This window comes from Streptopelia decaocto (assembly GCF_964273445.1).
Source record: "Streptopelia decaocto genome assembly, chromosome: 6".
NCBI classification, from domain to species: Eukaryota; Metazoa; Chordata; class Aves; order Columbiformes; family Columbidae; genus Streptopelia; species Streptopelia decaocto.
In genome coordinates, this window is record NC_138660.1 from 35,735,670 (window position 1) to 35,759,349 (window position 23,680).

Below are 23,680 nucleotides of genomic sequence, written 5' to 3' on the forward strand. Positions count from 1 at the left end.
AAGGAGACTATACAGCTTACCTCTTTTCAATGTCATGTTCATTTTATTCTTATATAGCTTAATCATGGGTATATTGTGGTATTCCTAAGAAGTTGCTGCATCCCCTGGTAGCCAGTAAGCGTAGGCACAGTTGCTAGTCCATGTAAAATGAATTAAGTCTAAGTTGCTCAAGCCAGCATGGTGGTCTTTGTAAAGAACTGTTGGTCGTGGGGTTTGGTAACATTTTACTTTGTAAAGCAGTGAGCAAGAAATAGTACTGATTAATTGCTATGAATCTGCTGGGGATGTGTGGCAATTGCAAGGAAAGATTTTTTTGCAAGCAATTATCTTGTGTATAACCTGTATGTTTCTTGATAGCTCTTGTAAGCTGTAGGAACTCTGCTATAGAACTGGTAAATGTGTTTTCTCAAATAAGCTGGCCTCGAAAATACTAGGCTTTATATTGTATGTATATACTCATTGTGATTGTTTGTTTTTTTTTTTTTTTTTTTCAAAATAACCCTGTCATTTTTTCTGTTTCTGGAAGAAGTATTTCTCTTCCAGTTTTGTTTTATAGTTGTTTTTTTTTTTTCTTGTTCTTTCCACAGCCAGTAATGTTTTTCCATGTGTGTAATGGGAAACAGACTTGTAGCTGCCACCCTCCCCCCAAAGTGAAATAAAGCCTAATTCTCTGGGACTTCATTAATTATAAAAATAAATCTGTATTATTTTCATTAGCTGTTAGGGTCTAATACCCTGAATTTAATTAAAACTAATTGAGTTCTCCCTTTTTTCTTATTTAAAAGAGATAATAAACAACATTATCAGGCATTAAAAGTAAGTGTATTGGGCTGTTTCAAACGATTCTGAGGGATTGTCACCATTTACTACAAGTTATAAACTTACTGAAATCAAAATGGTTTTCAGGAAAGGTTCTAGTGGGGATGAACTTAATGCTGAGTTAAACTAATAAATTAAAATGTATGCAGTCTTCCCATAGCAAACAGCAGTCATGTTTATTTTCCTCCATAGCCATTAAAGGTAAAACTTCTAATCAGTTAAAATACAAACTGTGACCTATTGCACTCCTGATATTCTAAACTGGTGGCGAATTTCCAAATCCACAGCCCTCCCACACAGCACTTCTTTACAGTAAAATAATGAGTTGTTCACAGTACCAGTGCTTATCTGGCAATTAAAAACTCTCTACTACAGAGAGAAAAAAAATTGTAGTTTCTCAGTACAGTATTTAAGGTCTTGGTTGTGGTGAGGTGACAGGGCTGTTCACAGGGGAGAATCGCTGCCCCCATGGGTTCCTGGAACAGCGAACTGTGGTGCAATGGGGTCACGGGACAGTGGCAACAGCTGCACCATTGCAGAGGAGTGGATGGCAGGGAGCTGGGAGAAGGTCTTGATTTTTGTGCTTCAAGTTAGAAGCCATTAGAGAGTTGTCCCTCTTCTGAGGACATTGCATCTCTGCAGAGCATCTCCTTAGGCTGAAGAGAGAGGGAAGGAGCATTGAGGCCGGTTTTGGTTATGTCCTTTTCCAGGGACCCTTCAGTTTTGACAGTTGACCAGGAGGACCTTCATAAAGGCTTCACCCGTGGGTTAGCCTGCGGTGCTGAACTCTTAATGTTTGTTATACTTAACAGTGTAATAACTCTTAGATAGTTCCTTCTGAGCCTGTGAGATTGTCCTTCCTTTTTATTGCTTTCTTACCAATTAATGACACAAGAGAGTGGAAGATTATTTTGTGTTTTTTGTGAGCATGTGATGGTCAATGTCGGAATATCTTTTAGATCTTTTCTCCAGATGTCTGACCTAGTCAGCTGTGAAGTTCATCACTTTCAGTACCAGATGGGTATGTGTTATGGTTGAGTGTTGGGTCACACATGCCCATGGAAGGAATGTCTCTTCTCCTGCCCTTCCTGTGACACTCCCAGTGTCCCCTGAGCAAAAGGCAGCAGATAGACAGCTTTGTTCCTGCCAGCTCCTTCACAGGGAATGAATGAATGAATAAATCCCTTGGTCCAAGGTCTTTTTGTCCGGACTGCGTGATATTGTGTAGCAGGTGACTTAGCTGTGTGTATAATACCCATTTCGTTGGAGAAATGAGCTCTGCTGGCGGAAGGTAGCAGGATGACTCAAACACAAGTGGAGCACCTGTGACTGCTTTGAAGTTGTAGTTTGACGTGGACTCTCAAATTTAAAGCCAAGAAGTATAGCAATGGTAACCAGCATCCCTGAATATGGGTAGTATCCAGCAGGTGGCTTAGGGTAAATACAAAGCAGTGTATAATGGTTTCAAATGCAGAACTTGAGAATATGAAAATTGACCATGCATCAAATCCATCTTCCCAACTGCTGATTTGAAAGCCTGGAAACAAATTGCCATTTCTGTTTCAATAATGCTTCATCATCATGTCTCTTGTTTCTGAGGTGGGTTAAACTTAACTTCTTGAATGTTTTCTTTTTGTTAAAGGTTAAGCATAGCTACTTGTATGCTTGTTTATTAGTAAATGGTCTGCTGGATAAGGAATTAATTTAGAGAAATGTGAAGTGAGAAACTTGCTGATTCCTGGAAGGAGTTGGTTAGAGCATTCACAATTACTATAAGCACTCTGTAATTTATAGTTGCCCCTTTTTGACCACTTAGAAGTTGTAAAAAACCTAATCTTCCTCCCCCCACCATAACTTAAACAAGTAAATATTTCTGTGTTTGAGAGCCAGTTTTTGTTCATTTGTTTGACCTAAAGATTGAAGTCACTTGGTTACCTTTGCAAATAAAGGGTGTTTAGTTGGAGTGGTACAGGGTTTTAGCTTCATTTTCATGTGCTGCCCTAATTCTTTGGTTCTCTCTCCTTTGAACTGGTAGAATACATTTTAATTAACTTAATGATGTAAATGTGACTTTTGGGTGGAAAATACCTGTGGTTAATGGAAATAGTGAAGGGTAAAATGGGGGAAAAAAATACCCCCGTAAAATAGGGCTGAAAGGACTCTTGCAGTTCTTGCACATCTGCCTGCATTAGCGTGTGACACGATTGACTTGAAAAAACAAACAAACAAACTTTGTCTAAACCAAGTGAGGATGGTTTTCTGTTTTTATGCCATCTGTGTCTGCAGGAACTAAATTCCCACTGGGAGGGAAGAGTTTGTAAAGCCTGTGCAAGCCCATGCTGCCTGCTGGATGTGCCAACAGATGGCCCCAGTGCCTTGCTTGCTTCTGTGGTTTTCGGAGCCTTAAGCTGCAGCAGAGGAAGAGCAAACCCATGGCATTATTGTGCTGTCACTATACATAAGCTTGGTTACGAGATTAAAATGTCTCTCTCTTTGTTTCTTCCAAAAGCATAATTTTACATTCTGCGGTAGTTGCTGCCTCTTCAGAAGTTGGTTGTAATCCTTCATTGATAATGAGATTTTAAAATAAACACTTTCCTGTAAATTGTTAATGTTAGCATTTTCCTACCTGGTGTTTGTCCTGTTCTCTGCTTCTGAACAAGTAGTATCTCCAATTACATTTCCACTCTGCCGTTGTTACAGATTAAGACAAGCTGTGAGGGCCCCTCCTGGTGTCATCTGGTATGGTTACAATTCCGTATGTGGGATTGGTGATTTTAGGCTGGCATTACTAGAGCAAATAAACTCAAGGGGCTAAATGTATTAAGTCTATTTCACTACTAGTCAAAGCACAACTTTATGAAGCATGTTTGAATTAGCCATGCCAAAGTGATAGGTGGGTATAGGTGTAGTCTCTTCTACTTTCTTGCTTGTGGAGGAAAGACACGTGGAATACAGATATTTGTGACTGGGACTTGCCCCTACCAGGAGCTTAGCCTTTCTTGTTTAGAGCTGAGCGAAATGAGTTAGCTTTTAAATGTGTCATTCCATCAGCTCTGATAGAACTGGTCAGTATGTTAACTGCATTTCTTTTGCCCTTTGATCACTATCACATTATGATGGCCTTTCTTCCGGGGGGGGACCCTAACACGTGTTTGCTAAGGATCTGCTTGAAATGTCATCTTCTTTATTAACAATATAGTAACTGACTGAAAAACCTCTGAGGGGGCAAAGGGCACGTTCTCCTGGCTATGAATGATTTTATTGACACATCTCCTGTAATCCTGATTGCCAGCACCCATCCCACCACTGCGCAGAGCGACTGGCATGACAGCTTCCCCTCCCTTTCTGTCACTCTCATTACCCAGTGCTGCTTGTAGGGAGCAGGTTCCATTTGCAGCTGCCGTGATGACAATATTTTTCTTCTGTAAACAGCAAAACACCAATTTTCTAATTTTGACTTAAACCTGGATTTCATTCACTGGATGTCGTCGGTACTTGTGTCCATACCAGCAACATTTCCTTTAATAAACTGCAGTAATGTCTTAAAAATCGATGTTCAGATAACTGTTCTGAAAATCTGTGATGCTACTGAATGCTCACAGAAATTATTAGCTATGCTTACTGCTTTAAAGGAGAACTTTTGAAATGTCAAACCCTTGCTGTACATGTTTGCAAACTTAACTTTAAATGATAAGCTCAGGTCTCGCTCATTATGTATAATTGTATCTTCTCTCTGTAGCAAAAGATCAAATGCTGAGCACTGTCTCAGCTTGCTTCAGATTTGATGCATGTCTGTTACCTTGCAACCCTGAAGTATTTTAACAGCAGCATATTCTTTAATTGCTTTGAAAGGTAACATTTTGCTGGGACATCTAGGTAATGAATATTATGCCTGAAATTTATCTCTGTGTTAATTTGTCTGACTGTTGTAAATCCAGTGATTCTCAGCGTTTGTGGTGAATTTGGAGTTTACAATTGTTGCTTACTGGATTTGTTTCTGTTGAGCAATCTGTCTTAATATTTTTTCTAACTAATGAGTAAGAATTAAAGCTATTTTGTTTTTCTAAAGTGTTCTTGGATAAGAAAAAAAAATATTTTTGTTCTATTTAAAGCTTAACTTAATGTTGTCTCACTTTTTCTAAGCTGGGGTAACAGGAGTTCCTTGACTTGTCACTACTTAAGGGCACAGAACTTTCTGTATATTGTGGTTTAAACTTCTCTTAACTCCACTCTGGGTCCTAGTATATTGCAAGTTTGGCCAAGGGCAAGAGCCAGGTACCAGTTTGTTCATTAGTCTTTTTGTTTGGGGCCAAAATACCCTGGCATAAGGAAACTGTTAATGGTTGTTTTAAGATGCTTGGCTGGGGGCAGATCCTAAAACAAACAAAAATCCCCAAAACCAAAATTAAAAAGAATTGGGGCATTGGTGGCAAGCCATGCAGAAACTTAGCCAGGTACCAGTTTGTTCATTAGTCTTTTTGTTTGGGGCCAAAATACCCTGGCATAAGGAAACTGTTAATGGTTGTTTTAAGATGCTTGGCTGGGGGCAGATCCTAAAACAAACAAAAATCCCCAAAACCAAAATTAAAAAGAATTGGGGCATTGGTGGCAAGCCATGCAGAAACTTGAGGCCTACTAAGCTAGTTTAGCCTTTGAAAAACTTGCATTATTTAGGTAGTTTTGTCATTAGATGACACTTGGCAATCTCCTTCCCTGTTACCTGAGAAATGGTGCGTAATTGCTCCTCATCAGCAATAGTGCAGGTAAATCATCGCTTTGGCTGAGAGGAGTGGGAAAGCCTGGCCCCTTTGGTTGTGTCCCCTCAGCTCTGGAGGGCTCCTGGCATTGCAGCAAGGATTTTGGAACAGAATTCACAGTGCCTCCTCTGGTAGGACAGCCCTTTGCTCTGTGGTAGCAGATGAGAAGCAGGAACTGGCTGACATTGCACAGACTCAGTCTGAAGTCCTGACACACCTGGGTACGGGTGGTGCTCTGAAAGAAAAGAGGATGGGAGTCCTTTTGCTCTCATTCTCCTTGGGTTGCTTTTCCCACCTGCTTTTAGGATGACCTGCACTGCAGAGATTTCCTTGCCTCAGCGCCTGCAGGAGGCTTCTCCTTGCCTATTTATAGCTGCATCTGTATATGCTCCAATCTTCTTACCGGCTTTCTCCAGTACTTGACTTTTTAGAGTATAAAAACCTCTGGTTCACAAATTCCTTCCTTTGCCTTGTCTCAGCCTCTTTCCTCTTCCGATAATCTCTGCACTGGTTTCCACCCTTTTGCACCCACATTTCCTTGCTTAGAGTAAAAATTGAATATTTTGTTCTTCCAAAAAAGGAAATGAAAACTATTTTGTTAGAATAACTCTCAGAGAAAGTGTCAGTGAGATTCAACATGAGTAGTATTTACACTATTAAATAAAACTCTTTCCCTTTTCCTTTTGACTTTTGGGAAAACAATTGATAGAAACTTGTCAGACTTGTTTATTGGTTTCACCTATGCATATTTAGCCGTTTCTTTAGATTAGATTTTTGAAAAAAATCAAGTCTGAAGAACAAGGAAATTCTGCATAAATATTCCAGATTTTAATCCTTGCAGTTAACTCTGGTGGATGGGTTACAATCAGCACAAACTTGCCCATTTATTCTGAGTTCAGTCTGTTGTGTGCATCATTTTTACAAAACTATATATTTTTGTAAAATGTATAGGTCCTTTTAAATGAACAGTAATGATAAACAGTGGTCTCCAAAACAGCTGAGTTTTTATTATCCTGACATTATCTAAATGGAAGACTTGTATCAGTACATTTTTCTTGCAGCTAAATATATAATTCTACATCTGTGAAATCTGTATTGTCTCTGTGTATCTTCTTCATTACATTTTAATAACTATGTTTTTTTCCTATGTAGGGTGACTTAGCAGCTGTCGAACAGCTGCTGAAAAATGGGGCAGATCCCAATGTCAAAGATAATGCTGGCTGGACACCACTGGTGAGTGCTGAACACTTTCCTTTTGTCATCTGTCTTCTGATCAGTTTTCATTTCATCCCTCCTTTCCTCTCCTATATTTTAGTTCCCTTTACATTAAAGGAATTTATTAGCAACTACTGACCTGCGCAAATCTGACTCTCTTTTGCTGGGAGAGCAAGAGATCTATCAGCCTGCAAGTCTGTGTATGCAGAGAACATGACTATGATAACCAGAAAAGGATCAGTTGCAGACTGTGTGTATTTCATGGATTCTAAATATCCTCAGTGTTTTTTACTATTTTGGAAATGTATCAAGTAGTTGAATGAAAAAATTACTCACTTGAATTACAGAAAATAAACAAAAGCTTATTTTCAACCATGACTTCTTCCTTTCCTGAAGAATACTCTTGACAGAATGTATAATCTGAGAGGCTTTGTTCCCTGGATTCTGATTTGCACACAACTGGCCTTTGTTCAGTTCTTCTCTGTGCTTTTGTTAGTGCCAGGTTCTAAGGTGAATTCACATTAGGAATATCCTGCAGTATCTTTGCATTGTCCTCCGCGAGCACCTACCAAGAATGTGTTTGAAACTGACTGTATTAACTGCTGTGACAGAGGCCCTTCCTCTGCATTCTGTTTCACCTGAATTTTGTCTTTTTACTGCTTATGGATTTACCTGGCTAGCATGAGGCGTGTAATCATGGGCACAAAGAAGTGGTGGAGCTGTTGCTGCAATACAAGGCGCTGGTGAATACCACGGGGTACCAGAACGATTCGCCGCTTCATGATGCTGCCAGGAATGGGCACGTGAGCATTGTTGAGCTGCTGCTTTTGCATGGTGCCTCCCGTGATGCAGTGTAAGTACATGTGGGATGTTATTTAATACTTAATTGTAGCTACAGCTGCAACTTTCCAGGGTGTATGTTAAGTAAATATGAAGCAAAGCTGGTAATAAATGTGATTTGTTTGAAGTGAGGGCGTGGGTGTTAAACATATGCTCCGCTATACTTATATCCTGTTTTCCAGGTAGCTGTTTCCTTTCAATTTTGCTTCGTCCTTTTCTGAGGATGTCTGAGTCATAGATAGCTGGAGTATTGGACACTATACTGGGAAAGTAACAAAATACACTTACTCTATTCTTACACTTTTCTGTTGGCATCTTGTTACAGCTACTGTCAGATCTAAGGTGCTGAGCTAGATGAGTTTTGAACTGCTACAGCTGTTTTTTGTCTCTTTTACTACTCTGCTTACTAGCAGAAGATGTTTCAATTCAGTCTCTTCTACCTTCACAGATGGCATAGACAGGGGCTAAGTTTTGGGGAGTGTGTTTTTTAAATTTTTTTCATTCTGAATCAAAGCACTAATCTTAGTATGCTTTTAAAATCAAAAATAAAGCTTAGAAATACTTCCAGTTGAGTCTTCTGTACAGTTACACCTCCTGAAGATTTTGGCATTTGTGTATAGGAGGTGCTGAAGAATCTATTAGTCTATGAATAACCCTGCAAACTATTAATATTTCAGACATTAAATGTGGGGTTAGGTGGTGCAGTATTGCTGTTGTGCCAGGGCCTGTGTGTATACAATATGAGTCCAATGCATGTTGTCAATAGGTGTGTGTATATGGTAACACAACAGGATGAAGTCTTGCATGACATGAATTTCCTTGCCAGTCACATAAAGAAGCAGAAATAAGTTCAGATTAATCACTTCAGCTCTCCATATTCACTCTTGGAGCTTACAGAATTAAGGTACTCTGTGGAGAAGCATAGGGTTTTCAAAACCAGTCCTAATCTTGAACATACTGGAGCTTGTTTTGCTTGTTTGGTGTGAGTTTGTTTGTGTGTTTGTTTATTAAACAAAACAAAACCACGAACAAAAATAAACCAAAACAACCTCCTAAAACTTTAGCGTGAAAAAATAAAACAAGGATTAATTGTTTATCTTCACTTTGTTCTTGAACAACAAAGACCAGTGCATTACACCTTGAAAAGCCAACAGCTTCAGGAACTAATTTTCAAGCCACTTGAATATTGGGAACTGGTTGTGTGACACTTGTCACTTGTCTGTCTGGCGTTTGGAAGTATAGCACAGATGAGAGGTTTGATGCAAGTTTTGACAGGACTAAAGCACTGGAAGATTGGGAGAACAGAGACTCCAAATGTCAACAGTGGACTCTTCACATCCCTTATTAGCCTTGGTCTCTGCCACGTGTGTTCATGCAAAGTAAGATGATGCTGAACCTCTTGCTGCTCATTCTACATAAGCCAATGTGACTTTCTGTTGAAACAACAGCTTTTTGATCGTGGATTGAAAGATGTATGTAAACCTTAAGCTCTGGCTTAGCTTTTCACTGAAAACAGGTAATGTTCAGTTGTATATTAAAATGGTGTGACAGGATATCTCGCAGCTCTGCAAGTGGCCACCTCTTGGAGTACCTCTAAGTATCAAAAATGGCTTCTGATGCACTTCCGAGTGTGCGCTGTTCTTGCCTTAATGTCCAGGGTACTTGGAATCTCTAGTGTATGGTGTTTATAAGTATAGATATATATAAATTTATTTCTTTTAACTTAAAATCCTTTTTGGGAACAAATACAGCCACCTTTGATCTTGGTTTTGTTTGTCTGGCACAAGGAACCTCCAGAGCTTTGGCAAAATCTAGTCCTGCACGTATCCCTGGAAAAACTAAGGCTTCCAAATGTTCTGTATGCTCTCTATCTCTGGCTGAAATGTTACTGTGCACATTACTATTGCATCGATGATGGAAACGTGGAGGTTTTTTTTTTCTTTCTGTTTTTACAGAGAATATTAGAGCCATAGAGGAAGTGATGTACAAGCAAAGTGTTCAGCCTTGAGTAGTAAGACTTTACTGACCACTCTCAAACATTACTAAGAAACCACAGAAACAAGAACTGTATGTCTGAGACTTCTAAGAATCTGTCTGTGCCTCCCTCCTTCCCTCCCTGTGCCCTGCTGGCTTCCAGCAATGAATTTTGCTATGATCTTTCCTGGGATCACGACTTTGCAAATCTTGCAAAGTTTTTTTATGACACTGTTTCTGGTAGTTGTAATCCCAATTAAACAGTGGTTGGATTTGTCTAGGTAAGTGGATTTGAACCTTTTTTAGCTGAGAAGGTTCAAATAATTTTTTTTTGAAAATGCAGGCACCCTTATAATGAAGTCACATCTGACAAGCTTGCCTTTCTTCAGTGACTTTTTTTCCTAGATCCCTGAGACATGCAGACCACAATTTTAAAAACAGGAGGCAAGAAGAGGGTAATCACTTAAGATAATAGAATAGAATCATTTAGGTTGGAAAAGACCATTAAGATCATTGAGTCCAACTGTAAACCTGACACTGCCAAGTCCGCCACTAAACCATGTCCCTAAGTGCCACATGTACATTTTTTTAAACCCCTCCAGGGATGGTGACTCCACCACTTCTCTGGGCAGCCTGTTCCAATGCTTCACAACACTTTTGGTGAAGAAATTTTTCCTGATATCCAATATAAACCTCCTCTGGTGCAACTTGAGGCCATTTCCTCTCATCCTATCACTTTCTACTTGGGAAAAGAGACCAACACCTTCCATGCTACAACCTCCTTTCAGGTAGCTGTAGACAGTGATAAGGTCTCCCCTCAGCCTCCTTTTCTCCAGGATGAACAGCCCCAGTTCCTTCAGCCGCTTCTCATCAGACTTGTGCTCCAGACCCCTCGCCAGCCTTGTTGCTTCTTGTTGCTTCTTCTAGTCTCTTCAGCATGACTAGTTAGAATTGGCCTCTTTGTACTTAATGCAGGATCTGCTTGCCTTTACTTTTTTACTCTAGAGTCTTTAAAGTAGAAATTGAACAGTGATGAGTAGCACTTGCGTCTCTTCTCAAAGGTATATTTTTCTTTAGGAATACACCTGAGGAGTGGTGTAACTTTAGAGGCAGGCAGTGTGTGAGCTAAGACTGTACCAAACCAATGCTGCCAAACTGATAAATATGTCTGATTTCAGTTTGCATTTTTTTGTGTGTGTATGAAACTCTCTACTTCTTTTGTGGGCTCTTCAGGGTCTCAATGAACCAACTTTCAGCCCAGAGAGGACCCTCTTTATCTTGGCATATTAAAGTGATTCTTTGATATCTCATGGGGGCAGGGAGGAAAGTTTGTTTAGTTCTCTGTGGTTTCTTGAAGTCTTTTCCTTTTGCTAAACTGAGTAAATTGTGAACATGACAAATGTATTCAAATGTTACTTGAGACACTCTGAAATATATAGTGTGAAACCCCACAAAAGTGACTGATGTCTTGCTGCCGTTTTGACTGTAGAATTAACTCAGTTTTGTGTCTTAATGTCCCTTGTGTGTTGGAGAGTTAATCTACTGGAATAAAAACAGAGCTTGTGTTGAATGGCCTGCTTACAGCAGTAGTTTTGAAATTTAGTATGATACTCAATTGTGCAAGATGAAATATCTTTTTTATAGATGTGCAGTATTTACTGACTGCAGGCCCAAAGGCAGGTGAGATCCTCTGGTCTGTAGAGGGATGTTGGAGATGTCTAGGAGCAATTACATCTGCTTTCCAGGGCACCTCAGTTCATGAGGCACACAATGGTAGTGAGACCCCAACCATCAGAGAGCTGAGACTTTGCAATTTCAGATGGAGCTTGTGAGGTTCACAGACCCATCAAGTGTGTTTCATTCAAAGTCTCTGTCAGTCTATTTTTTTCTCCTTGTATGTTAATACATAGTGTCTTAATAAGTAACTGCATGTAATATGAAGCAGGTGCATATCTTTTAGAGCAAGTGAATACGGGTGAGAACAACCTCTTTTTGCCAGAAAGCAATCCTGGGATTTCAGAATTCCTTGGCATTTTTTTTTTAATCTGTAAGATTTAGTAGTTGTGGCACTTCATTTGCTATTTGAAGTCCTCACTGACTGGGAAAGATATGAACTACAAATGAAAACTATTATATGGACCAGTGGACCTATTAATTGTCCCTCTGGTCTAGTTAATTTTTTTAAGTTAATCTCCTACACATAGCTAATTTATATTTTTATGGCTTTTTTTCGTGTGCTTACTCTCTTGAATTCTGTCTTCTTTCCCTGCTTCACAGCAAGCCAAGTGATTTGAAAAATTAGATCTGTGCATTTGCAATTTCACAGTACTTCCTAAATGCTTTCACTCCAATGGGCTATCTTGCCAGTTCTTCATGCACAATAAGTTTAGCATTAGTAAAAATTGTTGTGCTGCCCTGTTTTTTTAGGTGTTAGCTGGTTTTGAGTAGTTGTGACTCTGATTCTGAACCAACCTGTGGGAATGTGTAGGGATAGACTGTGGTCTTCAATTATGGATGTCGCAGGGGTAAAAACCTGCAGTTAATTCCAGGAGGCACTGGACCCATGACACTGACATAATTTTTTTCTGCTTTTTCTGAGTCAAGATAGTGTAGGACTTTGCTGTCAAAGTGCAAGACAGAATGCTTAACTTCCTGCTGACAGCAGGTTAATTAAAACCCTGGCTCTGTTTGGATAGCCAAGATGGTCTTTCTGGCCACACAGATTAAATTTTATTCCTTCTGTCACGTTCAAAAAAGATTTCTGCTTACCATACACTCAAAACACAGGTGTTGACTGGAAAGATCAAACTGGCTGTATTCCCACATGGGAATTAGTGGTTACAATACTGCACTTGAACCTGGTTGTGGGACTTCCACTCACAGTGCTGAATTCTTCTGTGGGCCTGGGGTAAAACTTGGTTTATGCTCAGCTTTGGATACTTCTGGTATCAAAGAGGAGCAGCTTAAAACTCCTGCTTATAAAGTATGATATAGTTATTGTTTGCTTGTATCAGAAGCTATGTGATCCTGAAGAACTGACAGGGGTGTCTGTAACCCCTGTCTTCATACCTAAAACTGAATCCAATTTCTAAAGCTTTTCATAAGAAGTTCTTTGATCTGTCAGTCCTTAAGATATCATCTGTCATCTCATGTAAAGTCATCCTCAGCAGATTACGCCAAGTTGCTGTTCATTGGGCTCATCTTTGTTCTCAGCACAGCCGTCCTGCTCTTTGATTGGAATTTGTTCCAGCCATAAGAGCCCTCCACTGACTATAGTACCTTGATGACTGACTAATAGGAGACTGCTTGCATCAAAGGATACAGCTGACTCTTGAATGTTTAAATCAACTTGCAAAAAAGCTCACTTGTGCTCTTGTAGAAAGAAGCACGTCCTAGGGACCTTGTATTCTAGCTTAAGCACCAGAGACACTCATTTCTCTCTTGCAGAAGCAGTTGTGTGTGTCTTCCCTCTGAACGTGGAACTTGTCCTGGTACCCAGTCACATTTACTGGACCCGTTTGCAACAAACCCAGACCTATAGTAGGGGCACCAAAACACGGTTACTGATATTTCTGAAGATGCGGTGTTTGTGTGTTGGCGTGGACCTACTGTGTATGTCCCACTTGGTTTTGTTTTGCAAACTGGATTAAAGTTTATTTTTTGCTCTGAACAAGGTAGTGGATTTATCTTGGTCTTCAGTTTAGCTGAATGAAGTCAAAATTGAGCACGTTTTTGCCAAAAGTTTGTTTCCCTCTCCTGTGCTTTTCCTCGGCTATGCTGCTACAGGTGTTCTCGTGGCTGCATAGATCTGTTCCTTGATCCTGATCATAGGGTTAGAAATAATATACATTCCTAATATATTAAAAACAGTTCCTCATGTAACTGTACTGCTATTGTTGTACCAGCCTAACAGAGACCTGGGTAAGGTCTCTTTCTGATCACGTTTCTTTTATTTTTGGATGGGTAGTGGATACCTAACTGAACAAGAGCAAATCTAGTTTTTCATCCTTTTTCTTTGAAAAGGATGTGTAAATTAAAACAATACCGTACTGGAAACCTGTTGTCTGGATGTGTTCCTTGTCTTTAGTTTTTATTTTGTAAACCATCTATTCTCCTGTTTCAGCTACTTTTTCTCCCTTTCCTTAAGCTCTGGTTAGTTGCGTTTACTTTAACTGTGTCACCGTAACATCTTGTGAATAGCCATTAATTCTGCAGTGCTGCATAATGATGGGATAGCATTTTGCAACACACTGGCGAGAAGCAACTAAAATGATCTCAAAAATGGAGGGGAAAAAAAAACGGAGATTTTAAAGATGCGAATACAGAGGGGGTAGCTGGAGCTCTTATTTGTACAGTTTAATTGGCAAAAATGTTTTGTATTTAACTGTGGTGGCCTATTTATGGTAAGTATTCATGAGGGTTTTTTCTAGCGGTCAAGGATCTCGCTGTGGCTTGGGGAGGAGACACCCCCAAACCTCTGCTACTGCCATGCAGTGATTTCCTCCCCCTGCTTATTTCACAGCAAAAGGTCAGCCATCCAGTCTGAAGGTGATTTTAGTCTATGTGCTAATATATGTATTTTTTTTTCACCTCTCTGGATGCATTGTTCAAAGGAACTGTCCTGCAGCAGTCTGAGTCAAATACGGCCCTTATTTAAAGAAAGGGCAAGAGCTACCCTGATGATGCATGACAAAGCAGGAACAGCATGACAGTATTTAATGGGCTGCAACTCCCAGGACTGGGCTGAGATTTAACCAATTATCTTTTTGTCTGCAGAATTTGTATTATGCTAGCTCTTCGCTCATTACTAACACAGAAGAGCTTGGGGTTGGTAATACTGTAAAGTTAGCAATTGTAAAATATCATCCCAGAATCTTCCGCGTGGGATTTTTGTGGATGGTTGTTCTCCCAAGAGGCTGTGTTAGTGAGCAGTGCTCTGCCGGGGGCACAGAAAGGTGCCAAGGTCGGACGCAGCTTTCAGCTTTGCACTGGCCTAAGCCACCCCCAGGTTAAGTCAGAGCGAAGAGTTAATGATTTGAGCTTTTCTTTGGGCTGGATGGGGTTATGGCCTTAGGTGGAATTCCCTATCAAGCTTCCTAGATTCCTACTCTGCACAGGAACGTGTGGCTGACTAAGAGACAGCGCTTTGAAGATGCGGTGGTTTTTTGACCTCTTTAAATGTTTCATCGTTTGATGACTAAGCTTGCCGAATTTCAGATACTGAGTCAGGGCTTTGTTCTCGGTGACAAGCTTCCCCTTCATAACAAGCTCTTATTATGGCATCTGAGAGCCTGAGCTTCGTGAGGTGGGGAGAAGAGGTTCAGCTGGCATAACCATTATTCTTGCAAAGGGTGAAACAAGGAGAATGTTTCCCAAGAGTACTGGCAGATGATTGTTTGCTAATGGCAATTATACCTGTTCTATGGTTTCAAGCTTTCTTGCACTCACTGCTGTCCTGTTGCTGCAAAGTTGTGTGGAGAAGAGATAGAAGCCATGGCTGGGCTTGAAGTTGATAATAGCAAATTGTATCTGCCTGTGTAATGCTAAAAGAATGGGGGAGGAAGTGGTTCTTGGGAGCATATCTAATAACTATGACGTGCCACCTAGGATGGCTAGTGTTCAACAAAATTGGCAAACCAACTAAATTTTGAATGAATTGGCTATAATGTTTTCTGTGGAACAGCACACTGAGGGGGAAATGAGATGCATACTTGAATTTTGGAAGTGCGAGGGAGTCACAGTTCCCAAGTAGGAAGCAGAAAGCTTTTCCTGAAAAAGCATAACCACATCAAGCTGCAATGTTTGTAGAATCTTCTGACATGTCTTTTATGGCAAATGGGTAAGCCAAAAATACATTTTCTTCATTATATGACTACAATGTAAGATTAAAGCTGAAGTTTCTGAGTCTTGTGAATGATATCGAAGTGCATCTTGAAACGGTTCAACAAGGACTGTGGTTTATTTAACTGAACATGCTGCTCTGAACATCCCTTACTCCTCAGCTGAATGCAGCAGATTGTAGTTCAGTATCCATCTGTCTTGGATGCAGTTCTTACTTGAAGCTTTGTGGTTTTTAGCTGAAATTACATATTAATAAGAAAGTGGGAGGGAAAGCTACTCAGCTAATGTGCCCAGTTAGTTAAGAATCAAGTCACATTTTGTTTACTTAAACCCATCTGTGCTTGTTTTGCCAGTAATATATTTGGTCTGCGGCCTGTGGACTATGCAGAAAGTGAAAAGATGAAGTCTGTGCTAACGTTACCAGTGAAGAATGAATCATTTTCACTTAACCAACCCTCTGAGGTAAGAGTGTGTGTGTTTTGTTCTGCCTTTTTAAAAAAACCAATCAGGTTAATCCTTTAAGTATTGAAGGCTTTGACCTAAGTACACTACATCGCCTGCCTTTATGGGTAGAATTAAAATAGGCTGGGAACTAACTTGGACAATATTTCTAGAATGTATGTGGATCACTTACAAGCTATGATATTCTGTGTTATAGCTTTATCTGGGAAAACAAAGGATGGTTGTTGTGATATGGCTTTATTATAGGGGAATGAATACTGTGTTATTTTTGAAGTATCATTGTTTGAACTTTGCTATTGTTGTTGTTTTTCTACAAATTTCAATTTGTTCGACTTGCCAGACTGGCTGAAAGCAGCAGCAGTCTTTGCTCCAGGTGCTTTTTGTGTGCCTCTAAAATGCTGTTCCAGTACCATCCTTTGTCCAACAATGAAGATACCAGCTCAGCAGCTGAAAACAGCTTCTGGAAGATTGTTTTGGGGTTTTTGTTTTTTCCCTTCATTTTGCCAAAGACTTCTCATGATTTGTGACCAAAATCAGATTATTCAGACTTAACAAGTTACTGCATAGTGAAATGCTTTGTGCTTCCTAATGAACAATGATTAAACTGACCTGGCTTATATGAGCACTCCCGGTCTGCTCCAGGGTATGCAGCCTGGTATGATCCCTCCTCATTGGAGTAATAAGACACCCATTGGCCAACAGTAAACTGTTGCAGCTAAAATGAACAAGGGTATGACTGCTCCTCCCACCTGTAGAAAATGTATGATGCAGCTCTTCTGTCCCAAACAAAACACTCGGTATTTGCATTTCCTTTGGGATGAGTGTGTCCCAATGGGGTGTTACCAGCTCGTATGGATGTCCTGATCCAAAGCCTGTGGCTTCAGGCTGTTGGGGTCTCAAAGGTATGTCTGTGATATGGAACCCAGTAATACTTACAAAGACCCAAGAGCTGAGGTATCGCATCCTTGTCAGCGTAAAACTTGAGCAAGCAGCTCATCTTGCTTTGCATTAGTAGTATCTGCATAAAAATACTTAAGCATTCATTGCTTACAGGGCAATGTGTTAGGGACTTTTTAGTAAAAGGAAATGCAGGTAGTATATCTGTTGGTAATACTTCACTAAAAGCAGGAGGCTTTAATTCTTGGGAAAATGTTTTTCTCCTTCAACACTGTGGTCATTAAGGCTGTTAACCAGCTAAATGTGTGCACACCAGTGTCTTTAAAAAAAGAAAAGGCAAGGAAATAAAAAAACGATACATAAGCTAAATCAAGTACCTCTAATGTCAAGCTTTTTTCCTCTAGAGCTGGTTTGTTATATAGAGATCTATTTACGGACCCTGTCCACTAAGTTTGCCATGAAGTGTTTTTCAGAATGCTTATTCTTTATTAAATAAAGCTGTCAAACAAGTTAGTTGCTTTCTTTGTTTCCAAACATTCAGTTTATTGTTGGGCTTTCTGTCCACACAGGCACTGAACCCCAGCCAGCCAAGAGATGGACCCCTTGGAATACTGGGAAGCAGTCTTAGTTCAGAGCAACAGAAATTGCTGAACAAACTGGCAACAGTTCTGAAGGCTCAAAAGTGTACTGAATTTAACAGCAGAGGTATGGAGTCTTGTTGAAATGTCGCTGTGCAAATATAAGTAACTATAGTTCTGCACTGTGTCCTCTAAGATACCAGCTGCAAAGGGGTTTTTTATTGCTCCTAGTAAGTGCAGTTTCTGAAATCCGTGAATTATAGCAGTAGCAGAATGGTGGTATCTTGTGTTGCATATAAAGGCATATAAAGGCATGTAAAGGCATTTAAAGCCTGCCTGGTTACTGAGGCAAGAGATTTCTGGAGGAGCTGCTGTTTGACAGTATATTGTCTGTTACTTAAAATCTGTAAGTCCTCAAAGGTGTCTTCTCTTTACACTTCTTCTACCAACTTTGAGGTCTCTGCTGATGAGAGACATCCTGTAAGATTTTTGTCTTTCAGAAGGGAGTCTTGGGTAGTTGGTGCCTTCAGAAAGAGCATGTTGCTGACTAGAAATTGACAAATTTCTTCTTGCATGCTTACTTCAGATTTTGTTTTTCATTAAGACGATGGAGCCAAATTATAGGGCTTGGGTTTGGTTTTTTATTTTGTTGCCTTTTGAGAGAGGTAGTGTTGTCTTAATCCCTCCTATTAGTTTTACTTTGGAGCGCTGCTTCTCTTCCTTGTAAAAGAAATGCTGAGGTAATTTTCCTCTACTGTCTCTCACACCCTGATTACTGCTCTGGAATTGTGAGCCGAGTTCTGTTAGCTTTGTCTTAAAGCAGTGAGATGCCTTAGTAAGATTCCTTTCAGAGTTAAATATAACTTTAAAAGGATTGAAAAAAATACTATCCTATAAACTTCTAAAGATTTAAATGTTAGCTTAGAACTATAAAAACATGGCTTCCCTTTTTTACAGCAAGTATATGTTGGAACTCACAAAATTTCTAATAGTGCTTTTACTCACTAGTATCTCAGTCTCAAAAATCACATACTTGTGCTGGAAAGAGTGGTTCATAAATTATTACAGTCTGTTTATTCTTTAAATGGTGATTGATTGCTTTTCAGCCAGGCATGGTTCTGATTTTTATGTGCTTTTACTTCTACTGATGTGATCTTTCTTCTAGTAACTCATCTCGTTATCCCTGATGTTTCAATGCCAAGTACCATCAAATGTATGATGGCTGTTCTGGCTGGATGTTGGGTCCTCAAGTTTGAATGTAAGTATTAAATACCTGGGATTCTTTGGCCTTTTTAACCAGAAATTGTAGATGGGCTTCCAGAGAAATTTCTTTTTTTCAACAACTGCCTAATATCAATACTTGCTTAACATAAAGTTTGAGGGGTTTGTTTTTTAATCTCCTAAATGACAAGAGATTTGATTAAACACAACTACTCTTTCCTTGCCAAATGTGTGCATTTCATTATTAGATGTATTGGGTAAGTCACACCCCAAGTATTAGCGAGGAGTGAATTTGTTCATTGCTACATTAAGAGTGATTTGGAAGATTGTGGAAGATATCCTGGGAAAGGAGGAAGGAATGCATTTAAGTTCTGGGATTTCTTATAAGCAGCTTCCACTGGAATTGATAGGACACTTTTTCTTGCTTGGGGTATGAGATTAAGTGAGGTACAGTGTTGCCTATTTACATATAAGCTGAGATCTGTTGAAAATTATAACTTCTAACTGTGACTCCTCATACCCCCTGTTTGTGCTTTATTAGAAAGTTCTGTATTTGTTGAGAAAGTTGCCAGGCTCTGTGCAATCACGGGCTCAGGCAGATCAAATAGATACTAAACTTTCGACATGCATTTCTGTACACACAAACCCTGCAGACTGGAGTGCTCTTCAACTAAAATAGTAACCTCCAAGATGACTTGCATAGTGTCCCCGTAGCATGCAAGTAGTTGTTCTTCCGTCACCTTTCATGCAATCTGTAATTAGTTTTTATACAGTGCCTGCTTTGCCATACAGCTGTTCTGTGGACTGACACCCCAAATTCTGCTTTTCATTTGTTCTTTCTAATGTATTTCTTAGTGTCTGCTTTCACGGTAGTTGTAAAAACCATCTTCTTCCCCTTGACCTTTATGGCTAAGTCCTTTTAGCTAATAAGTACTCTACAAATGAGTTAATCATCCATGGAAAACTCACAGACAAATTTCATTCCAGTTTTCTGCTGTGTAACCAAACATCAGAATATAAGGAATCTTGAATGGTCTAAATTTTCCAGTCACTAATGTTTATGAAGGTGCTGCCTAAAGCTTCAAAAGGTGCATACTAATTTTTCAAATCAAGCGCATCATCAGACACTTTGAACATTGGACACCTTTTTTGGAGTGTTCATTTGGCTTCCAGGTAGTCAGTGGATTTGTTCCATGCTTTTCTGAAGGCTTTGTTGAATTACTGTCCCCTCAGAAATGTTTTCTGCAACACCTACAGTGGCTTCTGTTTGTGGCCTTATAAGCATTTACAAAAGGAGAACATTGTGTTGTCTTTGGTGCTGCTGTTCCTTCATATAGAAGCAGCTTTTTGTTGAATATGTAACATGGAGAGATACTGTTTATGCTTAAGCAAGTAGATGGATTTAATAACCTTCAGATGCTTTGTTGATAAGCAGAAGATGGTTCACTCAGTTCAGGAGGTCTCCATACCTTCTGTCATACACATAGGGTGATTTTCCTTTATTTCATTTTTGGCAGTAAAGGTGTATGTAGCTTTCTTCAGCAGTGTGGTAGGGAAATTTGATTAGTAAGACCTGAGTTTAAATCTTTGTGGAAAAACATTTATATTTAGAAGTGATTGGAAAAGAAAAAAAGAAATAGCGTGGGGATTATTCAGGGAATATTTTCATATTTTTTGTTTGCAGCTGAGTTTTATGTTGTTAGTACTGATTAGTTCAATTCTGACTGCTAATGCTCCCAGCTTAGTAAGCAACATACTACTTAAAAGCGAGTGATTCTCCTCCCTAGTGGGAAATGTTAGTAATAACTCATGGGGTCTGATGCAGCTAAGTGCCTGTAATTAACAGCACCACTCCATCTGTTCCCACCAGTCTGTTATTAGTCTTCTTCAGAGTCATTACAAGTTAAAGATTGTTATAACAAATAATGGGACTCCTGCTGATGGAACATTTGTCTGGGAAAAAGAGGTCTTTGCTCTTCTTTTCCATATTTTTTCTCTTTATTTATCATGGCTTTTTGACTTCTATTTGGATAAGTTTCCTTGAATGTGATGCAAATAAACTTCCGAAAGTGTGTGCAGATTCTGGCTTCTGTCAAAGGCACTGCGAATAAATTGAAGGAGTTGCTTATAGTTCAGTGTTCTAAACCATTCACTTAAAGTAAATTAATGTTCAAAAACTTCACTGGAATATTTGAAGAAAAAAAAAAGGCTCAGTGTAGCACTTAATGAAATGCTGACTATGCGTATTTGTTTTTTAACTGCAAGATAAGCTGCATTTGACTGGTATTTCTGAAGTTATATTTATAACCTACACATAATTATACCACTTTTTTAAAAAACACTGCATGCAGTTCTATGGGGCTTCTGTTTACGTGTGTCTATACACATGGTTGAAGTGGCTACTAGTATCGGTAGAGAGGTTATGTGGAATTTTCCAGCAGAGTTTGAGCTAAATGTAAGGCCCTCTAAGTATTAGAGAACCAAGATTTAAATATGTCTTCAGTCTGGGGTCTCCTGTTGTCTTCAGGTAGAAGATGAGGATGAAAGGGTGTCACCACTGAGCAATATTAGATCTTCACAGAAGAAAAATTTCACCTTACCAGTTGCAGTTCCGCATTTTCCATATATAATACACTGTCAGCAATATATCCACTTTCAAAGCAGCATAGAATTCAATTGAGACACTGTCACTGTGCTCCTTGCCCTTGGCCATATCTTTCATTGGTTTCATTATTTTATTGCCTTCATTATTTCTGGGACGGTAATAGGGCACAAAGTAGCATATCATTATTCTTCTGCAAGTAGACTGAGACAAAGATTCAAGTATCACTGTTTTTCCTCTATGCTTTTTGTAGAGCATAGAATAGTGTAATTAAAACCAGCAGAAGCCTTTAATAGCTTTTTGTGTTGTGTTTTCTTAAACTGATTGTCATCTGCTAAAGCAGGGAATGAAAAATTATCTCGGTAACGATATGCATTGAAACAAGCTTGTGTCGGTCTTTGCAGCAAAGTATCTAGCAGAATTTTAAGCATCTGATTGCTTATTCCTTCATTTATTTTGCTTACCTGGAGCATCAGCTCTGATGGCTTAAAAGAATGCAAAACCCTCTGCTTTTCCTGTAAGGGCTCAGAACCACCTGGAGTCGACTGGAGGAGCTGGGGAATTGACACTTCAAGGCAAAGGCATCGTTCTACATTGCTTGGAGCAATATGCCCATCCTTGTTTGGGTTATTAGACAGGGGAGGTGCAAAGCTGTTTGAGCAGAATGCTGCTCTGGCTGGGCTGTCTCTCTGCCGTGCATAAACATCTTGTGGCGACTCAGCAAAGTCCTTCCTCCTTAAAACAGCTCAAAACTTTTCATCACCGGAATGTCACACTTGTTTTGCAGTTGGAGACCGACTTACTTCAGCTGCCTTTCTACAAGAGGACTTGCAGCTCTGTGGGAGGTGATAGAAATATCCAAGGTGCACATGCATGCTCTTGTGTTGGATGTACAGCAGAGGGGAATGTTCCACAGCAGTGGGGTCTAAACCTCTGCACTCTCACAGTGTCTGCACCTTCTGGAAAGGAGGAGTGAAACAGCTTTGCTTCAAAGTTGGCACAAGCTTGGGCTGAAGCTGTTGGGGTTTGCAGGGGAGAAAATGGGGATGAGGATTCCTTCAATGGGGTGTTTGCCTTTGTCCGCAGAACTGGTTCAAAATAAGGTCTGGAGGAAAAGAAAACTGTGCTTCCACTCCTGCTTCTGTTCTGTGTCATCAGATCTTCAGTTTTTCATATTTAGAGGGTCCTTTTGTTCTAATTCACTTTTGGGTTGAAGAATACATTAAGAAAGCCTATTGTAAGGAAGGGGAAGGGGAATATTGCCTCATTAATTTAAAAGCATGTGACAGGATCCAGAGTGAGAGGGTGAGCACTTCCAGTTGAATTTAGCCTGCTTCTGCACCTCGGGAACGGCGCTGTCCAGTCGCTTGGATCAGCTTAGAAAACATCTGTGGCAAATGGTGGTTTCTTAAATAAGACAGGACACAGGGGTTTACGTGAAATAATGATTTTCATATTACATGCTTCTAGCTTCTGGGAAGTGATGTTTAAGGACTTCCTAAGCATCTGCTCCATCACGTTTAATAAATATCACCTGGATGAACTTGTTAAATCCCATTCTGAAGCAGATGCATTTTAATCTCTGCAGCATCTTGTGGCATTGCCATGTGTTGGAAGAATGGACTGCCATTTGATCAAATGAGATTCTGTGTCACTCCATGAAAATCTGTGATTCTAAAGTTACTTTATAAGCATATAAGAGACAATATAAAAATTATTTTCAATGCTGTAGCAGAGACCGGTAATGCTGTAGACAAAACTAAATTGAAGCTAGCTATGCCAGATTCCCCAAAGGCTTTCTCTCAGTCCACATTTCCTCCTTTTCTAGGAAAATAACCTCAAGCTTTACTCAATCTGCATGTAAGTCTTAAAATCCAGCTCAGAGCGAGATAAGGTTTCTGTTGCAATCTCTACTATATCTTGGATGTGTAGTATTTTATCTTCTTTGTTGCTGCCATGTATTTCTAAATTACTCATAGCTGTTCTAAGAGATTTTTGGGACTAACCCCTGCTCTATGCTTTATTAATGCAAATCCAACAAAACTCCACTAAGGCTAATTGAGTTACTGAGAGCAACCCCTGGGTATCTGCAGGTGATTACAACTTGTTCTTGGCAACCACTTCTTTTTGTACTTCATCCTGTTTAAATTGTTTTTGCTGATGCAGTTAGTTTCATTATAAACCAATAAGACTTACATGAATAAGGATTATAGAGCTCTGATCTTAAATTTTGCAAATAATGATTTCTTTATTTCCACTACTAGTAGCTACAGTTGTATCAAAGGTCAATTAATGATACCGTTAGAGTGGGCACCCTTTTAACCTGCTTGCTCCTCATACACTGGGAGGTGAGAAGGTAGGGGCAGCTGTTCAGTGAAGTAATAAGAATCAGTATAAGTAGTGATGCTTTACTGATCTTGCTAACGAGGGGAAAAAAAAATAGAGCAGTATTCTTGCCAAATGTGGTGGCA

General features: G+C 39.6%; 1 protein-coding gene across 2 annotated transcripts in view; it reads left to right on the top strand.

The window, feature by feature from the left end:
- The window catches only part of BARD1 (BRCA1 associated RING domain 1), a 43,987-nt gene that overhangs the window by 13,297 nt on the left and 7,010 nt on the right, over window positions 1-23,680 (top strand). For both annotated transcript variants that reach the window (XM_082056080.1, XM_082056081.1), the window contains 5 exons: window positions 6,732-6,812; window positions 7,475-7,647; window positions 15,803-15,911; window positions 17,378-17,513; window positions 18,552-18,644. In XM_082056080.1, the coding sequence (XP_081912206.1) occupies window positions 6,732-6,812; window positions 7,475-7,647; window positions 15,803-15,911; window positions 17,378-17,513; window positions 18,552-18,644 (592 nt within the window). The remainder of the gene's footprint in view (window positions 1-6,731; window positions 6,813-7,474; window positions 7,648-15,802; window positions 15,912-17,377; window positions 17,514-18,551; window positions 18,645-23,680) is intronic.